The sequence below is a fragment of the Camponotus floridanus genome, unplaced genomic scaffold, assembly GCF_003227725.1.
Source record: "Camponotus floridanus strain SB8 unplaced genomic scaffold, Cflo_v7.5 scaffold102, whole genome shotgun sequence".
Taxonomy (NCBI): Eukaryota; Metazoa; Arthropoda; class Insecta; order Hymenoptera; family Formicidae; genus Camponotus; species Camponotus floridanus.
The window spans coordinates 379,330-402,629 of record NW_020229218.1 but is presented as its reverse complement, the minus strand read 5'-3'; the positions used below and the strand labels follow the sequence as shown (position 1 = coordinate 402,629).

The window sequence follows — 23,300 nt, the reverse complement described above, 5'->3', positions numbered from 1 at the left end:
TGCGTGTAATCATGAGGTTAATCGCGCACTTAATAATTACGCTGACAAACCAAACGGTAAAAATAATAAATTTTAATTAAAAATAAAAAAATAATCGCACATTCTCTTCTTCTCGACAATAAAAAATATTTCTGTCAAATTTTTCCCCGTGAAGGAAATAAATATTAATCAGAAAAGTAACTCTTTTTCTCTCTATCTCTCTTCTTTTTTTCCTAATTTTTATTTAATCTTATGACGCACACATAAATTATCCAAAATTATTTACTCACAATCCTCTTCCGAAAAATCATCGTCGAGATTTATTCCGGGCAGACGGAATACGAAACGAGCCAATAGCCGATCGCTTAAAAAAGCGACGCATTATATCGATTGAAAAATACGCCGAAACTTTCCGGACAAATGCCTCCCCCTCTCCCACTCTCGTACCCGACCTACCCCTTTCCATCTCCGTTCTAAGAATCCCGATCCATCCAAACTAACCCAGACCTAACCCAGTAACTCCAGTCGCGGTCATTGTAGCCCCGAGGTAGTCTAACCGACCCCTCTTTCGCCCACCCTCCGTCTCTCCTCGTCTCTCCTCTTCAATCCTCCCCCTTATTCCCCTCTCGCCCCCTCCCCCCCCCGCATACCCGCCGTTTCTCCTCCTCGACCCCACACGTACAAAACATGCGGATCCGAGTGCGCGACGACGACGGGGGTTGCCGGGGTTGCGCGCAGGGGGCTTTCGTGCGCGATGCCACAGCCAACCGACGGGGGTAGTGTCTAGGGGGCCGTGTTCTCTCCCTCTCTCAGTTGGCCGCGATTCATCGCCGGGTATGTATGTCCCGGTCGTGGCCGGTTGGGTGGCACGCCAGCAGCAGCAGGTCGAGGAAGCGCGAGAGGGTGGACTCTGGGTCGCGCACCCGTCGCTTTCGTCGCGACCCTCGTTCGCCACCTTCGCCTCCTCCCCTTCCTCCTCCTTCTCCTCTTACCGCGTCTCGCCGCGTCGCGTCCCGAGGGAGGATTAAAGTCGCTGCGGACGCTTTTTCTCGCGCGCGCGGGGAGATTGACGTTTCCCCCTCGTCCGCGGGAGTTCGCGTGCAACGTCTGGATGCGACAACGCGAGTGCAACGTAGGTGATATTCCCCGTGGCAACATGGACGCTGCGGTAACATCTCTTAAGATCTCTAGTCCCGTTCGGGATGCGCCGTTAAATTAAATTAAATTAAATTGAATCGCGTAATCGGCTGATCGGTAAAAAATTTCGACGATTAATAAAATCGATTAAACGCCAGCCACCATTTGTGCATTCATCCCTTCTGGTGCAAATTTTCCGCTTCCTGCGCAGCAGGAATCCGCTCGTCTCGCTTTCCTCGGTGATCGACGTGATGATTCTCCCGTCGTTGCGAAGACGCGGGACGCAACATCGCGAAATCGTACCACGAGTAGCTCGGGGAGAGAAGGAAATGAAAACGTTTCCGGAAGCGGCAAACGTCGACTGATCGATCGCCGTTGCACAGATGATAATTGTCCAAGTTAATGCGGCGCGAGTTGCACTCTGCCGGTTCGCATTCGATTTTAACGCTTGTCGCTCGACAGCGAATCATCTCGAGTGAAACGCGCCCGCATTCCGGGGTCCGCGAGTCACGAAGAGAAGCAATTTCGCGCCCGATTAAAATCTTACGAAAGGAAGAAGAGTGTCTCGAATGTCCTGAAGAAACGCGAAATTATTCTCGGCACGCGCGGCAATTAACGCTTCCAGGGAATTTCTTAGATTACACGATCCGGCTTAATCGGCTATTTATATTCGAAGAGAATATGGGACGTAAATAAAATTGCGCGGAAACAATTGCACGTGAAATTTCTGTCCGGAGAAATCGGGATTAAATGGCTAACAGCTGATCGATTAACCATTAAGCGAACGCTTCACGATTGATTGTGTTCTCTCTCTTTTTCTCTCTCGTAGAAACGAAAATAATTGAGAAATAAAAAGTATCGTAAAAATTACGCGAAAGGGCTATATAACAAAGTCTATTACAGAACGCGTGTATTGTATTAAAAAATGGAACTGTCATTCGCGTAGCTTTATCTTTTAAAAGCCTCGTCCCTCGAGAGAGATAATCACGAATAAGAATTACTTACGTGACACTAATACACGTGTGTCTAAAGTGTTTTAAGCTAATATATATGCTGACATATCCGTCGAGTATACATAGTGCCTCTTGGAGAGAAAATTTCCTCTCTCGGCGAGCGCCTTGAAGACAGGATTTAAATTCATCGCCTATGTACATCCGGCTCTCAAATCGGATCTTTAAATCTTCTTTCGCGTCTCTTCCAGAATTAATAATATTTTATCCTCCGTCATATCGAGGCTTCAAAAAAATTAAAAAAACCTACTTTCGATAAAATATTTATCTCGCGCCGCCCTCAAACGAACCGCGGGGGAGGAAGAACTGTCCATTACGTCATACAGTACGGTCGTTTCCGAGTGCACTCGCGTCGCTACGGACGGCTTTACACGCGAATACAATCGCGTTTCACGGACGAGAAAACGAACGCGAGAGATTCCGCGAGCAGCGAGGCTAACAAACTCGACTGCGAGGAGGAGTCGTCCGGGAGGAGCGCGACGACGACACTCGATCCCTGGCCGATAATGGATGGAGATGGGCGAGCGAACGTCGTCGATGAGCGAGTAAGACGGCTTTGCATAATCCGCCGGTCCGCCTCGTCGAGAGTAGAAGCGGAGGAAGAGACGGTGCCACGCGGCGTGTTTTTACGAGGATCGACCGCTCCGCGAAATCAAAGGTAGAGAAGAAACGACGGGGTAAACGTACGGGACGGAAGAAGGCGTCGTCCTGCACCGAGGATTCTTCTCGTCATCGACGACGGCAGGCGTTCTCGTCATCGCGAGGATTCCCCGAGAAAGATCGCGGACCGGTTGTCGCTCGACGAAGGAAATCGTCCGAGATCCTTGTTCTTTTTCTTTCTCTCCTCCTTCAAGAGCGTCGCGCGATGCGGAGATCTAACCAGGGGGAGAAAGTGCATCTCCTCCTCGTCGAAAGCGGAGCAAGGTGATTAATCACCCACCATCGCGAACGCATTGACCAGTCGATGCAGCTGCTGCACCCGCGTAATCTTCTCGGTCCAAAGCCGGCTAGACGCGGGATCGACGGCGAAACGGGATAGGAATTATTATCGCCACGTAGGTGACGTTCTATTCGCGAATAGCGACGCGGAGGAGCGGCATGGAGTCGCGGATCGCGTCCATCTCGAGGAAACACCGTGACTAAACGATATCGGGATATGATTAATGGCTCTTTGCCCGATACACGCGACGATATCGGACATGTTACAGTGTGCGTCGGGGTTTAAGACGCGAATCGAAAGCAACGCGCCGATTCGCCGCACCGATGAAATCGATTTCGTGCGTACCTCGTTGTAATTTCCCTCGGTCCGAACAGTGTTATTTATTCTACTAAATTGAAAAAAATGTGTAAAGTATTAAAAAAAAAATTAAAACACTAATAGAGAAGAATATTTGGTAATTTAAATTAATTCCATTAACTTAAATCTATTAAATTAATTCTATTAATATAATTCTATTAACAAAAGTAAATGAGTCAATTTATAAAAATTAGATAAAAAAACGATATGTTGTGTAAAGTAAAAAAAAATTAAAACACTAATAGAGAAGACTATTTGGTAACTTAAATTAATTCTATCAACAAAAGTAAATGAGTCAATTTATAAAAAAATAGAGAAAAAAAACGATATGTTAAAAAGTCATCAGGGAATTATTTTCCTAGCTGAAGAAGACGAATAAACTTGGGCACAGCTTTCGATAGAGGGTCGTTTAAATGACCAGCATGATCGCGGAGCTTCATGTTACTTGGAAAGGAAGAACATGTTGCACATGCAGTGTCGCACATCGGTCCGGTAACAGCTGCATCATGGATGCGACGCGCCGCGTCGCGTCAGCAAAAATTCGCTGGCGCAGGGGGTTAGGGGTTTACTTATTGTGCATTGGCGCGACCTTTTCCCCGCCGTTTTATATCCCGGCCGCGTAAGCCCCCGGTGATGCTCGGGGTTTATCATACAATTTAATAGCGTTCTGGAAGGTTATTGGTCCGTACAAACTTGGAGCGTTATAAGGGCTGTAGAGAGAAGCCCTCGTTCCCTCTCTCTCTTTCTTTTTCTCTCTACCTTTCTTTCTCTATAGACCCCTTTCATTTTACGTTCCGCGATCGATCGAACAATTTAATCTGCAGAGAGAGCAGCACCCCTCTCTCTCTCTCTTTCTCTATCTCTGTTATCAATAGCGACCGCTGATTTTCCGCTCCTCGAGCATTGGCCGAGAATAAAACGTGATCATGATGATGGTTAAATTATTATATTATTCGTCATTTATTTTGCGAAATACGTATACATCTTGCAACTTTAAAATAACTTTATTACAATCTTGGATATAAGCGCAGAAATAGCTTTCTGCAACGGAGTATTTAACTTTCTGGGGAATTGGAATATTATTTCAAACTTTATCCACTTCATTTACATAATAATCCATAAAATTAAAAGTTCAATTTTAGAGAATAACGTATATTACAGTTTAAGATAATTCGAAATAAAAATGATTATATAATATATTATGCGACAGATAAAATTGAATCGATCGAATCTAACATCGATTAAATCGGATTTTCAGAATAGGATATGAAATTACGTATAGACTTCGCATTGATGGCGATACATTGCGTTCTGACAATTGTCCCGTAATTATTTTTCGTAGACTTTTAACGTTAGATATCGGCTTTCTCGATGCGTCCTAATTCCCACGCGCGATAATTTAAATTAATCGTCGCTGCAGCGAGACAACTGATTTAATGCGTAGCTTAATCCGGCCTCTGACACGTTCGCGCGCGATGAGTTACGGTAATTCGCGCGCAAGACAGGATCCATTTACAATGGAGACATTTACAGAGTAGATACACATGCGCGTGATTGCGCGTGGGCGTTTTAATACACATCTGCTTTTGTGTCCCGCGCGCCATCGTCGCGTATGTTAAGTGATTTTCTCTCTCCGAAGATCGCAATTTTATTAGTTCCGTCTAGCTAGATAAATCATAATAATCAAAGAGTAAAAACGGTCCTATTAACACACGCATATATCATCTCGCTCATTCATTTGTCGATCAACATTAATCAAGAATTCAAAGTGGCACAGAGAAATGCTCTCGAGGGATGCAAATCTTTTTTTCTCAAACACAAGACGAGTGAAATTTCTCATTTAACTTATTAATTCAATGACAAATAAGACTCAACTGTACACGTGACCTGTCAAATGAATTACAATCTCACGAAATTATAATTTGATTCGTCGAATACGCGATTAGTTTTTTGATGGATAGGCGGACTTTTACGTGAGAAAACTATGGTCGTAGTGTTTCTTTCCTAAAGAAAATTCGTTATTAAAATTTGGAGACACGTTTCAGACCACACGCGAGAGAGATAATTCGAACACGCGAACGTGCACCGCGTTCGTAAATCGTGGCGTGGATGGATGAAGGGTAAACGAAAGACTCCACGTGCGTGTGTATGTGTGTCGCGAATGATAAATTTCCGATTCACGATGCTGCAGACTCTGCTTGCATAGCGCGGGGCGTATACCTCTGCCAAAGTACTTTCCACTTTCCTCGCCGAGCTTATGGAAAAAGTTTAGTTTCCGTACCGGTAGTCGTCGTTTTCATTTCTCTCGCGATGAGAGGGAAACGACACGTGACTCCAACCAATACCCATTGAAACGACAAGCTAATTTTCCGGAAGGAATCCTTTTTCATAGCGACGGATATTGATCGCGAATGAAAGAAATAGCGGCGTTTAATTTCAGGCGACACATTTATATATTATTAATTTTTTTTTTTTTTTTTTCGGAGTAAAACTCGGAAAAAGCAAGAAAGGAAGAAGCGAAAATTTCGCTTTAAATTCCGTTTGCGATCGCGATGAATGCGCGACATCGATAAGCTCGTAATTAAAGACCATTCACACCGATGCGGATTCGACGAGGTCGAATACACATAACGATGCACGCAGCCGATCTTTGCTCCCGGCGCGAAAAAAAAAAACTCGCTGCATGTCGCAATGGGTTTCCGATTGAGTGTAATTGAACGCGACGTCGAGTAGTAACGTTTCCCGATATTAAACAAACACGCTAACGAATATCATTCACGGCTATTACATTGACGTCAAATACAATCGAGGCGACGTCTCGCGCATCGAAATGCCGTACCGTTACGATCCGCGAATATGAATGCAACAGTATTCGCGCGAGCGAAAATATGCGCGCGCTCTACGCGCATTATAATAAGTAGGTGATTACGAGAACGCCAGAACGGTATACGTCGGAAGAAAATTTAGACGCAAAACGGTCGTGTCAGATTCTCACGGATCATCGAACGTGACGATAATTTTCTCGCACTTTCACAATTTGCACTTGTATTTCATTTTCGCAGAGCCGTGAAACTTTTTCGCATTTTTTGTACTTTTTAATAATCGCGACGACTGGCGAGTGTCGCTCGCCGGCAATTTATCCGCGTCCGGCTTGTCATTTAATTCTGATCGATTGCCAAGTCACGCAGAAAGCGTGGCGTCCGCTTTCATTCGCGCGGAAAAGTTGAAGGACGGCTCCTTCCATCGGCTCGATTCGCATTTCTCGCGATCGCGAGAATCCCTCTTATCGTCCAAGTAGTCCACGGGGATCGAAAGCCCTCGGAGCCAGCTAGCCAGCCAACCGCGTCTCATAATTTATTCCCGCGCGAGCGAGAGGAAGCCACTTTGTGCGTAGGAACCTGCCATCGAGCATAAAGAAGAGCGTAAGGGATTCCTGTCTCTCCTCTCTCCGAGTCCCCTTTTTTATATCTACTCGGCCGCGTCGCAAATCCCGCAAACGAGACGGGACATATTACTCCCGTCTGTCTCGCGTTTCTCGCTCTCTTTTTTTCCTCCTTACGTCTTACGTCTTTCATTTTTCTTCCCCCTAATTGCCGCGCGGCGCGGCCGCGATATTTATCGTCAAGAGGGAATAAATACATGTAATTGAACAGAGTCGAACGATAATTGTGATACGCGCAACGCGATAAATCTTTCTAATAATTTATAACAAAGTTAAATGATATTTTTCATAATAAAACAATAATTTATTTTAATTTTATAACAAAGTTGAATGATATTTTTTATAATAAAATAATAACAATAACAATAATTTATTTTAATTTTCGAATAACGATGTACGAGCTGTACGAGAAACAATACAATTCGTGCGTGCGGTTACGCGCGCGGATGAAAAAAAATCGTGTACACATTTAGAATCATACAGAGAGAAAAAGCGAAAGAGAGAGAAAGAGAGACATGTGATGTACGTTTTTTAAATTAACGACCGACGAGGTTTGGCCGCGAGCGTTGCGAAAAATACAACGTTTCTGTCGGCGTCACGTGTACGACGTAACTAATGTCTGATCGATCGATCGGACGCTAGTCGCGTTAGATAGACACGCTGCACCGATTACGCTCATGGTAGATCGGAAATAAATCGTTCGCGATAAAATTGACCGATCTCCGTTTATTCGCGCGGAACAATGTACCCTCGGTTTGAAAATGCGATCGATTCAGCGAGAGAATAAACAATGCATAACCAATATGTCATGCAGTCGCTCGCAACAGCTGATCGTTGCGCCGGATAGCTATCAACGTGTCCAACTTTAATCGTTATGCGTAACGAGCGCTCTGTATTACGTAATCACGTTGATTAACGAGCGGAATTATTACTCGCGATTATACGCGAACATTTTTCCACGAAGAGAGCGAAAGTTGGAATGCGCGCTATCAACCGTTGTCAAATCTGAAAGGGTTAAATTAAGCATTCCGGATGAGACAAATTCAACGGGACGGAATCGATCCTTTGAACGATCGATCAACGTCTATATCCGTGATCCGAAAGTCTACGTGCATCGCGTCTGTGTCGCGTCGTCTTAACAAGATCAAGAGAGACGGAGCGAATTTCTCGTCGAACGTTTTGAATCGGCGATTGGGAATAGGATCGTGAATCAAATTGCCGGTTAATCCAACGGTAATTACGGGTAAATTCAATCCGCGTATTAATAGCCGTGCCACGCCGATGCGTCGCGTAAGTTATCGGCCGACTGCTGCCGGGGACAGGGCTGGACTTGGTGACCCGATATCACGTCGTCGGTGCGCGATATTGGCAGCATAGCCGCACTTTGGTGTCTCAGAACGGGAGGAACAATAGTCGCGCTATTTGTGACGTTACCGATCATTCTGATATTTCGTCGTCGGCGAAAAAAGTATTTCTCTTAAAAATTATATCTCGTAAACGCGAAATTATCGAATGGATGCACTCTCAGCTTCCGCGGTGATATAATTGACATCAAGATTAACGTCGATGTGTAAAAAAATTGAGATGAAGCGCATGCGATGATAACAATTTTTTGTTTTTTTTTTTTCGTATAAAATAGCCGTAAATAAGTTTTTGAATTAATCAAACATACGATCGCGAAGTATTTCGAGAGATCGCGTAACGTTTCGCACGCGTCGCAAATGTCACATTTTTTTTTACAACATTTTTGGACGCGCACTCTTTCCCGCGTCTGATTTTATTTCCGTTCCGTTACGGACAGCACGGATAATAACAGCCGGACGATGCATTCCTCGACTGTGCGAGCGCGGAGGAGCGTTGAATTTTTGCATCGCACCAAGTGACGTTGCATCGTCGGCATCGCTAATGGACTGCGACGTTTTTACAGGCGGAGCTAAAAGCTCCGGTCCATAACGGTGACGTTTTGAACACATACTATTTATACTTGTGCACTATTAAACAGCCTGATGCGATAAGATACGCAGACAGGCGAGCATGATGGTAAAAATGTCGAATCGCGATTGTGCGAAAGCGCATCAACAAAGAGATCCTAATGAGATTCGAAAATCCTAAAGTATTAAAAGAAAATGTATACTTTTTATTTTCTCATATTTAAAAGAAGAATTTAATTAATTAGTTTAATTTATTTTATCTGATATTTAGAAGAAGAATTAATGCGACACGATAAATTGATAATTGAGAACGAATAGACCGAGTCTGTAAAGTTTAATACAACGCGTGAAATTTAATTATAAAAAATTGCAATTTAAAGCTCGACTTTCGTATTTTGATCGGAAACTTTACGTTTGACACACTTCAGTAGTCGATCGAGTATTTTCTTTCTCCGAGTAACATAATTTACTTGGGAAAGAGAGATATTTTTTCCCAAAGTGTAATATTTTTTCCTCCCCTCTGGGAGGGGATCTAAAAATGTTTATCGCTCGTAATATTTTTCAGCGAGTGACTCGTAGAATTTAACTCGGCTTGGAACAATCATCGGAGAATACGTAAGCGTAGTGAAGCACTCTGTGTTCATTTTTAGAGACGGAAAGAAGAAACGTTCGCGATCGCTCTCTTGGCGCGAGACTCCATGCCGGCTCCGATATGTCTAAGACGTAATACCCTCCGACGCAAATCCCTCTCGCAAAGACAGTCCTTCGGAAATAAAATCTGCGCGACGTAGGTGGTGCGAGTGAGTCGAGACAAGGAACGAGACAGCCGGAGAACGTACGACCCAGACGCATAGGAAACAATCGCGCGCGCGCGAGCAAAAGCGACAATAATGACGACGCTGGAGATAAGTGCGGAACCCCGACAATAAATATATAAGACTGATAGCGCCCGTGGAAAAGAGGAGGATAACACTGCCTATGTAGGAAGGAGACGGCCGAGTAACGACTGCGCGCGCGAATTATTCCCCCTTGCTTCTCAGTGCGAACAAAACGTGAGGCGCGTTCCGCGCAGCAAGAAACTTGGCGACAATAGTACGCGTCTTTGCATCTTCCCGCGAAGAGATCGCTCCGAGGATTTTTCCCACCATGCGAATATCGACCGGCCAGCTCCGCGCGAAGAGAAGAGACATGGAAATCGCGAGCATCGACTTTGCGAGCATCTTCGAGACGTCCTAAGACGAGGGGAAAGAACAATAGGTGGCGAAGAAACGTAAAGAGATGTCACTGAATCACAGATATTACGTAAGTAATCGGACCTGTTTACGAACGCGAGGGAAAATGAATCGGGAAGATAAGATACGAGTATATCGTAGGCTTAAATTATTACGAAATAACGCGACTTACATATTTACCCCGTCTTCGAATCGAGAATAATTGTCGGATAAGAGATATTTCCGCGACTTTTAAAATTAAAACATTCTCCTTGGAAGATAATTTGTTTCTTTTTCCGCGCGCTCAGATACGCGCCCTGATATTCGCATTGTTGTATTCATCCTGACGCGGGCAAAAGTTTTTAGTTACGAGAGCTGCTGAAGAAGCACTCGTCGCTATCAACTTTAAAGTCGGTTAGTGGGTTGGACGCGCTCGTCGAAAGTGAGAGATAAATATTACAGGAGAATTTAACAGGAGACGCACAATTGCAAGCTCAGTCCTCAACAATATACGAGGCGAACGTTATCAATCAAAAAGTCTTAATTATCAAAATAATTCATCTTACGCATTTACGAGCGTGCTATAATTCGTGAATAATGTAAACAATACGTATGTACCAAGATAATTAATTTCATAAAGTAATATAAATAATGATTAAACTAATTTCGGAGTAAGAGGGAAAGTTCGAACAAATTACAGCTGCTCCAGTTAATAAAGTATGCCGAGATTACACGCTGCTACGACAATGCGGCATACTTGGCGACAAATTCGAATCTCCTCGCGGTACGGTTATTGTTCGCAATGGCCGTAGCAAGAACATAATAGATAAGCGTGGACCTCTCGTTGGACGGCAGCAACGTTGCTGCCAGATATCGACCGTCCTATCCCTCCCGTGCATCTCCCGCAGCGAGGACGACCAAAAATTAAACCTATCCCATTTAAAAACCCCTTCCACCCGCGCTGAGAAAAAATCCTCGGCGCGCTTGGACTTCATCTCTGGATTATGAATAATTCAAACGGCCTCTCCTTCGCCAAGTTTTTCTTCTAAGCACGCGAGAAAATTTCTCGTCAAATTTTGAGTTATGTATCTTAATAATAATAATAATAATAATATTAATAATAATGAAAGAAAGTGCGGGTCTCTTTGCGAAGAGTCGTCCATAGCATCTAGATCGATGGTTATATCTTATATAAGCGCACCTTGTACAGTTTGTTCGCGATTACGGAAGTAGCCCCTCGAGTCAGCCGTGTTTGCGATCGAGAGGAGAGGAGGATTATTTATGCACGTGTATCTATCTTGTATATTGATTCTGGCGGCATACGCGACATACATTTTTATTGTCGTTACCTCGTCGTGCTTGACGGGGAGAGACGTAGCGCGCGTTTAAGAGCGACTGGGACACCGTCGCACGGGCGGACGTATAAAATATGCGCGGTAAAAGTGTCGCTGACACGTTCGGAAAAATCGCTACTGCGACCGAAGGAATAAATTATCGATATACATACACGTTCCTCTCCCGCTCATTTTCTCTCCTCTACTATTTTCACAAGTCGTCGCGAATTCGCGCCAAGTAAAGGAAAGGACTTTGCCAAATTTTCCTGAGAAACGTGTCTCGTTTCAAACACCGATCTCGAACTTGTATTAATTCTTCGCTCCAGTCTATTAATAATCATGAAAAATTGTTTAAAGGAGCATCGATATATCATCGAGATTATCATTGTGACGTAAATAAAAACGAGATAATTGCAACATGCCAATTAGCGATTAAATATATGATCGATCATCTGAAAAATCATCTGTTTTCCGGGAGAGAGTATTTTAGAAACGATTATCGAAATATTTTCTCTAAAGCATGTCTGTTTCCCGTCATAGAAAACATTGATTGTAATGAGAAAAACATATCGAAAATATAATTGGGGAATAAATGATTAAAAACTGCAAATAATGGAATCAACAAAATCAAGAGATTCAGAAAAATATCAGTGTTATATCGCTGTTTAAATTTTGTTTTACCATTAGCACTCGGTCTAATAGAGGCGAATAGCAATAGTAACAAGTCTAAGTCTTTTAAAACACGCGGTGTTTCGCGAATTTTGCAGCAAAGGAGATCAAAGTCTTTATTGTTCCACCGGTAAGAATACTTGGCACTTTCACGAACAAAGATCTTGGACATCAAAGATCTTGTTGGGAGCTAATAAGAAATTATATATATATCTCGTAACACGGACCGTTTCAAAAATCATAAATTTTCTTTAATTCACGGACATTATTAAACTAATGATTTCTTTTCTATTAAAGATATCAAAAGATTTAAATTACGAGCGATTGAAAATTAAACGCGCCGAATTAAATTGCAAAAGTGCGACTAAAATGTGTCGATTAAAATGCCACGGAAATGCATTAAGTCTTAGCACGGAGGTGTTGTATTGTTTCAAGGACAATGCAACATATATTTCGTCGACGGTAAATAAATGACAAATTAAGTCTCGGGTTATCGACCGTATTGGTATTTCGCGTCCGAAATCCAGGTGATCGGTGCCGAATAATGCAGATTCTCGGCATGTTTATTCATAGACGGTCGCTCGGGCACCACGTGCGTCGCAGACGCACCCGTGCGATTGTCTTATATGTACGCGCGACGAATCCGCATCGTCGATCGCGCCGCATTGTTCTTTTGCTCCGTTAGACGAGACGCTTTAAAGGCGTCTGAATCATCTCGTCTATTCGTAGAGACGTCGTATACGAGGCGTTAGAAACACTTTAATAGGACTCGAAACGCATCATGTTTACATCCTAATACGTTATAGGGCGAACCTCGGATTTAAATGTGGGAAAGATATGACATTTGGAATATAACATGCGTTACTTTCTCTCTCTCGTTCTCTAGCGTTATCTCGAGCGTAAATATCTCACTTTATTCCAAGTGATCGCGATTCATAAATATCTAACTGGAAGAGAAGGCGTCATTTATTTGACGCCAAGTGTCAAGACACGCGTCAAGATCGTGGACAAAATTGCCGCTGTCGACTTCCGTCATCGCGTTTGTTTCGAAAACCCGTTATGTCTGTGTTTAACTCCTCTCGATTTTCTCGTTCGCAGACTGATTGACGCGTGCATTGGCCGCGATCACTTTTCCCGACGCGACGTCAGAGACTTTTCGAAATGGCATAACGACGATGCTCCATGTAAATATAGATTTACAATAATTCACATATGTGCGTATGTAGATCCGCGTTAACCTATTTTCCTTCGCGCACCCTCGCGATGTGCCATCGCTCGCTTTCGCGATAGGAAAATGTTCTACAAGAGGGTGTCTACTTAAATTTTGTATGAAAAATCTCTCAAACTATTCCAGATATTTCTGTTCAAAATTTAGATAAAATTGTAGAATTTTTAAATGCGATTTTTTAAAATAAGTTTTTTCATCGCGTGTGCGTTTTTGAGTATTTCTAACTCGTACGAACGAAAAATAAAGAGCCACTTGTATGTTTCAAATGTTCAATTTGATTACTGAAAAGAATTTTGAATAGCCTTTGTAAATATTTTTTATTTGTACATTTTTATTTCTTTTCGTTAAAGTTGCAGCGAAGAAAAACAATATATATTTATAATTCAAACAATTTGTCCGATATAGCCTTATTATTAAAGGAATTTAAAAGAGCAAAATTATTAGAGAATTTCAATACCGTAAGGATTTCAACTTCTTACAAGGAACTAGATACTCTGTACAAACTTTGAAAAAATAGCAATCTACATGAATCTTCCACAAAATATAAATTTTCACGGAGAAAATATTTTCACGTTTTTTATCATAATAAAATATATATCGCATACACAATATTCGTCGAGTTTATCATACGCGAACACGATGTAACTTTGAATAGCTAAAATCATGAAGCTCCATGGATGAAAGGTGAATAAACGTGAATAAAAAATTATCGCGATCAGGTATCACGAAGCAACATTTACACATTTTCCAAAGGTAATCCGAATTTTCGGAGATACGTATACCTTCTCCCACGATCCTGTCGGCAGCGATCGATCAAATTCGAGGGCGAGAGAGCCGATCGCTACCGTTTACGTGACCTCGAAGGGTATTATGGTCGAGTGGCTGAGTTCTAATAGGATTAAACGCCGTCACAATAGGGTCGAATTATCAATTTCGCTATGGATAGCCGGGAGATTCGCGAGAGGAACTCGGTCAGAAATTCGCCGCGCGAATTTATCGAGCTTTCCGATCGCGAAACTTACAGCGATTTCGCCGGCAACGATCGGCGTTAACCTTGCTCGAGCAAACTTTCGTCGTTAGCATCAACGCGACCGCCGTCACGACGATGTCAACGTAATGAACGTTACACGCCTGATCGTGGGCAACAGTACTACGCTAATGGAATGTTCAGATAATACGCACGGAGAGATTACTGTGTATGTACTTTCGTACTTTGTGTGGATCAATGACATGTCATTTCTCTACACCGTCCACTATCGAACTGATCGACTCACCGATCGGATGAGATCACGCAATTGATAATATTTTATATTCTTATACGTATCTACAATTTGTCGACACGTCAAGGCTATCGCGAGTCCTCGTAAACATTCACCGAAGATTGATGATATCAGTACTTGAGATATCAGTATTTCTTTTCATCGTCGTTCTTGTTTGCCATTTAAAAATTTTTCGTTCTATATATAGCCTTATTATTAAAGGAATCGAAAAGAGTAAAATTATCAGAGAATTTTTCCAAATTTTTCAATTTCTTAAGTTTCAATATAATTTACTAAGAATTCCAACTCTTTACAGGAAACTAAATATAATAATAAACTTGGAAAAAATAGCAAATTTACATGAATCTTCCAGAAAATATAAATTTTTACGGATAAAATATTTTCACGGAGCGACATTGTAACAAAGTGTGCTAGGCTCAGTCTAGCAATATGGAAAATTGATAATTTTGAGGAATTTTTTTTAGAAATTGATTTTTTTAGCATTTTATACATGTTTCTATTCATTTTTCAACAATACGATACAATCAGAATTTAAAAAATTAGAACATTCGATATTTCTTTAATCTTCAAAGAAATAAAAAAATTAACAACATTAAAACATTTAATTTAAAAATGACACTACTTTGTTTGTCTTAATTTTTTAAAATAAAATTAGATTCCCAAAAATATCATAAATAAAATTAGATCGAGAAGCAAAAACTCGTAACAAAAAAGCCAATTATTTAAGATTTAAAAATACTGACTATTTAAATATCGATAAAATGTGAAAAAAATGAATTTCTTTCTAATATTTTTCAAAAAAAATTCTTAAAAATTAGCAACTCTTCATGTTGCTAGAATGGACCGAGCCCTTAATTTATATGAGCATTGAGGACGAGCCATTTCTGTTATTATAATGAACCCTTGACGAAAGCGTGGATTTAATAGAGTGGGAAGCTAATAATGCAAAGGTCCGATAATACGGTCGGGAAATTTTGTTTGGGTCAACAACGCGTTACGCTGTATTTACGCGGTCTAGCATAATGGCTATTAGTTCGATCACGCTGCAACGATCGATCGATCGCGATGGAAATAGGATATTTAATATTCCGTTGTAATCTCTCGCCGCAGTATAAAGAGCGTGCATTATTATCCGACTTTTAAAATCATTATCCCCTAAACGAATTTTCGGGAAACGATGCCGCCGCTTTGTTTAAATTCGTGTCATTAAAGCGGCGCGATAATGAGATCTTTGTAGAGTAAATCGATAACTTTGAAGATAATCCCTCTTTAACGAGACAAAAAAAATTATCTAATTACATGTAAAAAAAAATATGCGTGTCCGGAAATTGCATTTTGCGTAGAGCTGCGGTGGATGTCGCGTTTCAGCGAGGGGGTGGCGGCAATGCAGAAAGGAGGCCGGGAGGAGGGTGTGGACCGTACTGCCAAAACCCGCGACCTAGATACCGATCGACCCACCGACACACATTAGAGTAACCAAGAGAGGGAAACCGAGGGATCGAGCAAGAGAGAGAAAGAGAGAGAGAGATGGAAGCGACGTGGGAAACGAAGATGGAATGAAAGAAGAGAGAGATCGGATCGCAGGTACATGCGACAAAGCGGTAAAAGAGAGGAAGAAAGGCACCGGAATCGAAAAACTAGGAGAGAGGAAATTCATTTCTGGGTGCGCGCGTGTTCGAGCGCATCTCTTTAAAATCAATCCCTTCTCTTTCTCTCTCGATAACAGCCAGTGCATCCGATGCGCACTGCGGATGCAAGCCCCAAGACGCGAACACACGTTATCACCGGGGCTTATAAAATACTTTCGAGAGAAAGTGCCATGTATTTTATTTCCAGCAGCAAAGTGCACTTAAATGCTGTCGCATCCGTGGATAGTGAGCTCTCTTTCCCTCTCGCTGTCTTTTACGCGATGCATCGGTTGGAAAGACGCCTCGAAGACGCTGCGTGAGAAAAGCTCGTTGAATTAATCGGATGGATTTTCTCCAGCGGCGAGAGCTGCAAAAACCTATCTTTCTACCTAACTTTCCCACACTTGTATATTCAAATAATTTCTTTTGTATATACCTCGAGTAGAAGAAAATATTCTTCGTTCGAAAGAGTACAAGTTTTCTCCCGTCTCTGCTTATACGTTTCCATAAAGTGTGTATCTCTGCATTATAAAATTCTCAACTTTTGATATTGTCTGCTCGCACGATGCTTACAACGCGGCAGGGGGCGAGATTGTTCATTAGGGAGGCTGATAGTAGAATGGTACAATTTCGAAATCAGTCGTCATCGCGATAAACTTAACCCGTACAAGTTTGTGGGACAATCCGTTTATGCATATTATCGTTCTAAAGGTGGTACTGGAGTTATAGGACTTCGTGTCTCATAAAATTTAACATCGTTACACGCAAACAAAGTTCAAGATTACGTGGTCGCAATCGAGAGTCCCTCCTACGTGGCTACAACTGTCATCGTTCATGCGATCGTAATCTCGCACGAATCTATTTGCTCGCTCAGATTGCACAATTTTATAGTTTAATATTTTTATCATTAAAAAGAATAGTAAACAAACATTCAAAATATAAATAAAAAATATGCTGAGATATAACAAAGAGGGTATTTACTCAAATTTTTAAAAAATTCTCTAATTTTGAGAATATTTTTGTTAAAAGAATTTTTTAGATAAAAAGAATTTTTTAAAAATTCTTTAGTGCAACTTTTTAAAATAATTGTTTTATTATATGCGATTTCTAATGCTTTTTATGAAATTTATATGAAAGGAAAACAGAGTCATTTAAATTTCAAGTTTTAAATTTGCAAATGTACTGCAGAAAACTAATAGCTATTGTAAGATAAATATTTTTCACTCGTATAACATTTGCATTTTCTTATTATTAAAAATTATAACAAAAAAATGTTTACTATTTAATACCTTGTTAAAACAGTAAATATATAGATAGATATATATTTATAATATATTTTAAACACATAAGTCAAAGTTTGGTATACCGATGAGTTGCTTAAAATAAGAATAAAATTGTCGAAGAGAGAATTTTTTCAAATATTTCCCCAATAAAATTGCATAAGAATTCCATGATTTTTTCAAATCGAAAAAATCTCTTTCCATATTTTCCATGTTTTTCCACGTAAACATCCCGTATAAATAAAATGCAATTGTGAGATATCGATAAAATGGACAGATAAATCATCAGACATGATCTGTAACTGTGTACAGACAGATCCAACTACATGAAAGTACGCATCGCTAGCAAGAAGCAAAAGATGTCGGAAAAGGACGCGAACAGAAGACGTGGCACGCCTAAAGCAAAAGATCGAAGACTCTTCCGGACAGAGAACAAAAGCTTGTTTTTCAAACTTATTTATCAACGTCCGCGGAAGCGGAAAGGAACGCTCGCTCGTATGACGGAGTAGTACAGCGGGCGCGAATTTCTTCTGCCTCGATCGAGAGAATGGCTAGAATGGTTCTTATCGTTATTAAAGAACGGAAGGAGCAGACTGACGTGGCCATCATTAAAAATATACTCTATAAAGCATGGAAAACATGCATCTCTCTCTCTCTCTCTTTCTCCCTCTTTTGAGGAGAGAATAAAGTACGAGGGAAAGAGGGATACTTGGCGCGAGTCATCGGGTCGTAAACCGATCCGTTTAATTAGCATCATAATCTCACTCGAATTGTGTACGCCTGCTCGTTTATAAAATATAGCTGAAAGCGCCGTTGGCCCGCTGCCAGACAGAAGTAATGTAACGGACTTGGTTCCTACAATAAAAGAAAAAAAAGTAATAATCGAAAAGGATGCGTAACGATAATTTCGTTGATTTGTGTCGACAATATTCGTTTATTTGTACGATTTATTTGAGCCGAGTATAATATTATTTAGATTTGTTTATGGCCGTTTGAAATCTGAAAAGAGAAAGAGAAAGGAGAAAGAGAATCTATCTAGAATAATTCCTACTGTAGAATTAAAGGGACATTCGACTGGCGTGCAGGATTAAGGATGATACGTGAATACATTGCCAGGATGAAGAGACAGCCTCTCTTATCGAGTCCACGTTGACGGGGATATGATGTATATATGGTTTATCCCGGGCTATATTTATGCTTATGAACAAGTTTCGATAAAGATAAAAAGAACTGCGTCCTGGATTAAAAGCAAGAGCCTCGTAGGCAGTAGCTTCCTCTATTGAATTTGCTTTGTGACAAAATATAACGTCATATTTTAACTCTGAATAATTCGAAAGAAGAGTGATATCGTTTTTAATTAACATCGATAATTGACGATATTTGTACGTGTGATAAAGGGGAAAAAGCGTGATTGCGCGTGCGTCATTTTTTTAATAAAAAATTGAACAAACAAGCGCGAGTTAATATATGCATCGAAAGACGTTCTCGTCGCTCGTTTAAGGATAACCGCTCCGTCGTTGCCGAATCGTGATCCGATAAGGGATGAGACGGAAATGAATGAATAACGATCAATAATAATATAATCGATGCCAAGAATTTGAAAAAAGTTCAATCTCTTCGTTCGCGACGAACGCATTGGTTTTCGGATCAACTCGATTCGACTCTCGAGATGAGACTGCGACTTGCGTTAATTAGGTTAACGATGGAATATCCGCGGAATTCTGCAATTTTTTTCTCGCGGAGACAAACGAAGGACCTGGCGGTGATGGCCAACCGTCGAGTTGCTGAGGGAACAGGGTCGACACAGTGCCAAGTGAAAAGAGAGAGGGAGAGAGAAAAAGAAAGAGACCGGAAGTTTCCGTAAATTATACACACCGAGCCATTTTGCGGACTTAATCAAACTTTCCCCTCCGGAGGATTAACCGGATTAAAGCTCAGTACGTCGCCGGCGTCTCGCTCGGTCTGCTCGCTATCGTTTTCGCGACGATGCGAGAACGAGAAAGTTCTCGGGATCGCTTCTGGTCCAATTAAATCTAGACAATGTCCAGATTACCGCGGCTCGCTCGTTACCGTACTCCGCTAAGGGAGTTCGAAAAGGGAAACGATCCGCTGTTACGAGCAGTCAATTTTTCGGCGGGCAATTCGGGGAAAATGTATGCGTCTCTTATTTTATATATATTTTTATTTCATGCAATGAAATGCAATTTAATTAAAACACACATACAAATAAAGCAAACCTACGACGAATATAAAGAAAATTTATTTTCGACTACCTCAACTCGTAGGAAAAAAAATTGAACAAACAATATGCACTTTTTTTTTATAAAGAGAAAGAGAAAATATTTGCTAAAACATGTATCTTTATAACAATGAGGCCGTCTTTCTGCCTATTGAAAATTGCGTCTGTATATATTCCGTTGTATGAAATAGAGATACATACCTCGAGGGGATTGTTACCTCCTCGTGCGAGAAGAGCTTGTAGCAAGAGAGAACTTGCTTGGAAAAAATTCGCTAGTAGATCCGATCACGCACCAGCGCGATACAACCTGGGTGGATGCGTCGGTCTGGCAATAGCATACGCGCGAAGGCAAGACGTGATTTATGAGATATCTCGTATACATATACGACGAAGGCTAGACTCTAGACTAAACTTATCCGCGATGCAAGTCCGTTCGATTGTTCTCCACTGAAGCGTACCTTTTTCAAACGCTCGTCCGCTGCAATGTAAATGTTTGCTCCGCGGATTCGCGCTGGCAAATAAACGCGCAACGTGAATTATTTAATCTCCCCTCCCCCTGTCGGGGCTTATCGATATTACGTACGTAAAACGGAGACGCGTATTCCGACAGAAGCGCACTCCGCTTGTTTCACGTCACAATTTTATTACGTTATTTTGCGTTCCTCCCGCGTTTGTGTATTAATTTCGCGGCGTCGTTATAATTTGCCGTTAATTCGCGACAGGATATCGACTATCCGGATACGACCCTGACAGTTAAATGGCCGATGCCTTACCCATGTTGCGACATTAATGTGTACGCGCTGGAAACAACATCCGAGTCGGTGGATGCTCGTGTATAGAAATAGCTCTTCCGCAGATCTTCATTGTGCGGTAACGAGACGTTTCGCCGCAGGCGATAGATGTAGTCGTAAAAGCCAGAGTTACTTTGCTAGAGCTCCACGGTAGGTAGTAAGAGAGACACCGGATATATTACCGTACGCCTCGGGTTAGTAATCGTACGAGGTAATCGAATATGCCATTAATATAAACCACTTACATTATCATATTGTAACTTATCTATTACCTCGAGGTCTCGCTAACTGATTTATCTAACGCTCTTGCTGCGAGAAATCAGTGCTGGATATAAGAAACAATCGCAATTTTTTTCCCCGCATTTTTAAAACATATCCCATGGTACGTCACAAACGAAATCCTACACTGAGACTTGGGTATCCCACCTGTTAAAGATGAACTAAACAGATTTAGTTTGAACTTGGAACGTATCGAAGGATATTTTTGTCCATGCTTTTGCAGCAGATCTTGTAAAAGTTGCACAGTTGATACGTAGACTAAAAGGAAAAATACCCCAGAATTTAATTAAGTAATCCCTTACTAGTTATAAGTGCCAATGGTCTCCTTGCAAGACTCAATCATTTATTATTATTATTATTGTTGTTGTTATATGTCTTACTGAATGTCTCTATTAGAGACATTTTATTTAATTAATTTTAATTTAAAAATTTTTAATTAATTTTAATTTAAAAATTTGGAGTTGGAAAAAAAAATTTTTTAAGCACGCACTTGCGTGCGATGAGATAAAGCGACACATGCATCGGTACAAACGCTTGTTCCATTATTTTCGTCTCGTCCCGTTAAATTGCAACAGAAATCGAATTCGCTCCAGAAACGCCGAATCTGCAAAACTGTCGAACCTATATCACACACGGACAATGTCGTCGTGTTTCCATTTTACATTTTCAATGGGACGATTCCTCGACAACGAGCGACGGATATTTTCCAGCGCGCGACGCGACATTCTCGTATCGTTTCGAAAGAAAATTAAAGTCAACGGCGGAAAGTGTATTGGATGCCGTTTGCCAGACCGTCGTCGATCGCTTCGCGATAATATCGAAAAGCACGTTGTTACAACGCGTCCCCGTGATACACTTTTCACGTACGCGATCATTGTTAGCGTCGCGAACCCGTTTCCGGAAGGAAATTAAATGTGTGGACGGAGAATTACGAGTTCAACGAGAGATCTCGACATCATTTCAACGCGAGGAGAACCTTCTTTTCTTTTTTCAATTTTCCTCACGATGTGTTTTCGAAAAGAAAAAAAATCATCGCGATCAAATAAATTGAAAGAGCGATGTAAGAATTTATAAATGTAATTAACGATTTAAAGTCTCTCTCAGTCCGAATATGCGGACCAAAGAGACTGCCAGACTGCTAGTCGTCGTACGATTTCATCGAGTTTCCGGTTGTAAAACGGGGCCCCAACGATCGATCGACGACGACGAGAATCAAGTGACCCGAATAACCTGCCGATTGAATTTGGCCGTCATTATTTATTTAGGTGGGCCCCATCGGCCGAGTAATCTCGAGATACGGCTCGAGAGGAGAAGAAGGGAGGACGTCGGGATCTCGCCGAGATACGGGCGAGCCAATGATCGATTTTAATTTCCGCCTGTTGGAGGAAATAAATTGTGCTCGTCTGTGTATAGAGATATAAATCGTGTCCGGTGTGCGCGTGTGTGCGCGCGCGTATGCTCTGCACTGTCACGCTAAATTGGCGGGTACGTGAATGGTCAAATTACTCTAACGGCACGCGTTAAAACGACGATACGCAGACTCGGAAGCTGGATGAACACACGTTGCTTATTATTGGTTCGCCAAAATGTTGGCGGTGGTAAAGTTCGCTTGATAAACGAGCAACGTATCGACATTCTGATGAACGGCGATGTTTCTTCGCACGGCAGTTGACTACTTTGATCCATTTTAATTTGCCCGTCACTTTATTTTAAGATTAATTATACGCGGCAAAGTATCTCCGAAGAGAAACGAGACACGATTATTGTGCGATATTTTCGATATTCTCCACGAGTCCTAGTCAATATCATTGAATATATGTAGTTATTAGATTTATTTGAAATTCAACGATGCGATTTATTCGCTCGCTGATTGGCTTTACCGTCGTATAACGAGATTATTTTCGACAAAGTCTCCTCTAGTAACGGCTGATATTTTGCAGAGAGGGATGGAATATTTCCACTCGAAAGGGGGTGCACGCGCGCGCGCAACTAGAGGGTTGTTCTAAAGCGAAATCAGGACGGACGATCAGAATGGAGTCATCGGTGAAGGGTGGCCGCGAAAGCGAAGGGTACTTTATCACATGGAATAAGCCGTGGCGATCAATTTGATTTTTAATTTAATCTCGGCAGCGCGCAAAAAGCGGGCTTGTCTCTGCTATATAAATACGTAACATTTCATCTCGCGTGTACAATTAAATATCGTTTCTCGACTTATGAAAATACCGCGCACGGTGTATTTTATATATTTATGAGGAATCAGATATTTTCTCTTTTTTTTTACGAGCCACGTAATTCAGCGTAATACGAAATAATGGTATTAACCGAAATTTCCATGAGAATAAAAGCGGAATTAAAATTCAAGATTCCATCAAGGTTTTATTTCTCTTTTCTTCGTCAGAAAAATATCCCTTTTGTTGCCTGCATTGTATCACCCGTGCTTCTAAAATCATTGTATTTATTAAGTGCATCTTGAATAATTAGAAAAAAAGATAGCAGAGTCTCTCTTTTATTTCCATGCAAAAGCAAATGTCCTTTGCGGAAAAACTCGGAGTGCGGCGATTGAAA

General features: G+C 41.4%; 2 protein-coding genes across 4 annotated transcripts in view; one reads left to right on the top strand and one right to left on the bottom strand.

Moving 5' to 3' along the window:
* LOC105259237 (mediator of RNA polymerase II transcription subunit 20) overlaps nucleotides 1-23,300 on the bottom strand; it is a 76,361-nt gene that overhangs the window by 10,241 nt on the left and 42,820 nt on the right. The gene's annotated exons all lie outside the window — the stretch shown is intronic.
* LOC105259221 (facilitated trehalose transporter Tret1-2 homolog) overlaps nucleotides 738-23,300 on the top strand; it is a 60,136-nt gene continuing 37,573 nt past the window's right edge. The window contains exons 1-2 of one of the 2 annotated variants that reach the window (XM_011271047.3): nucleotides 738-1,111; nucleotides 9,447-10,098. In XM_011271047.3, coding sequence (XP_011269349.1) covers nucleotides 10,075-10,098 — 24 coding nt within the window. In that variant the 5' untranslated portion in view covers nucleotides 738-1,111; nucleotides 9,447-10,074. Of the gene's footprint in view, nucleotides 1,112-2,538; nucleotides 3,182-9,446; nucleotides 10,099-23,300 lie in introns of those variants that run through there. The other variant, XM_025410143.1, reaches the window with a different exon arrangement.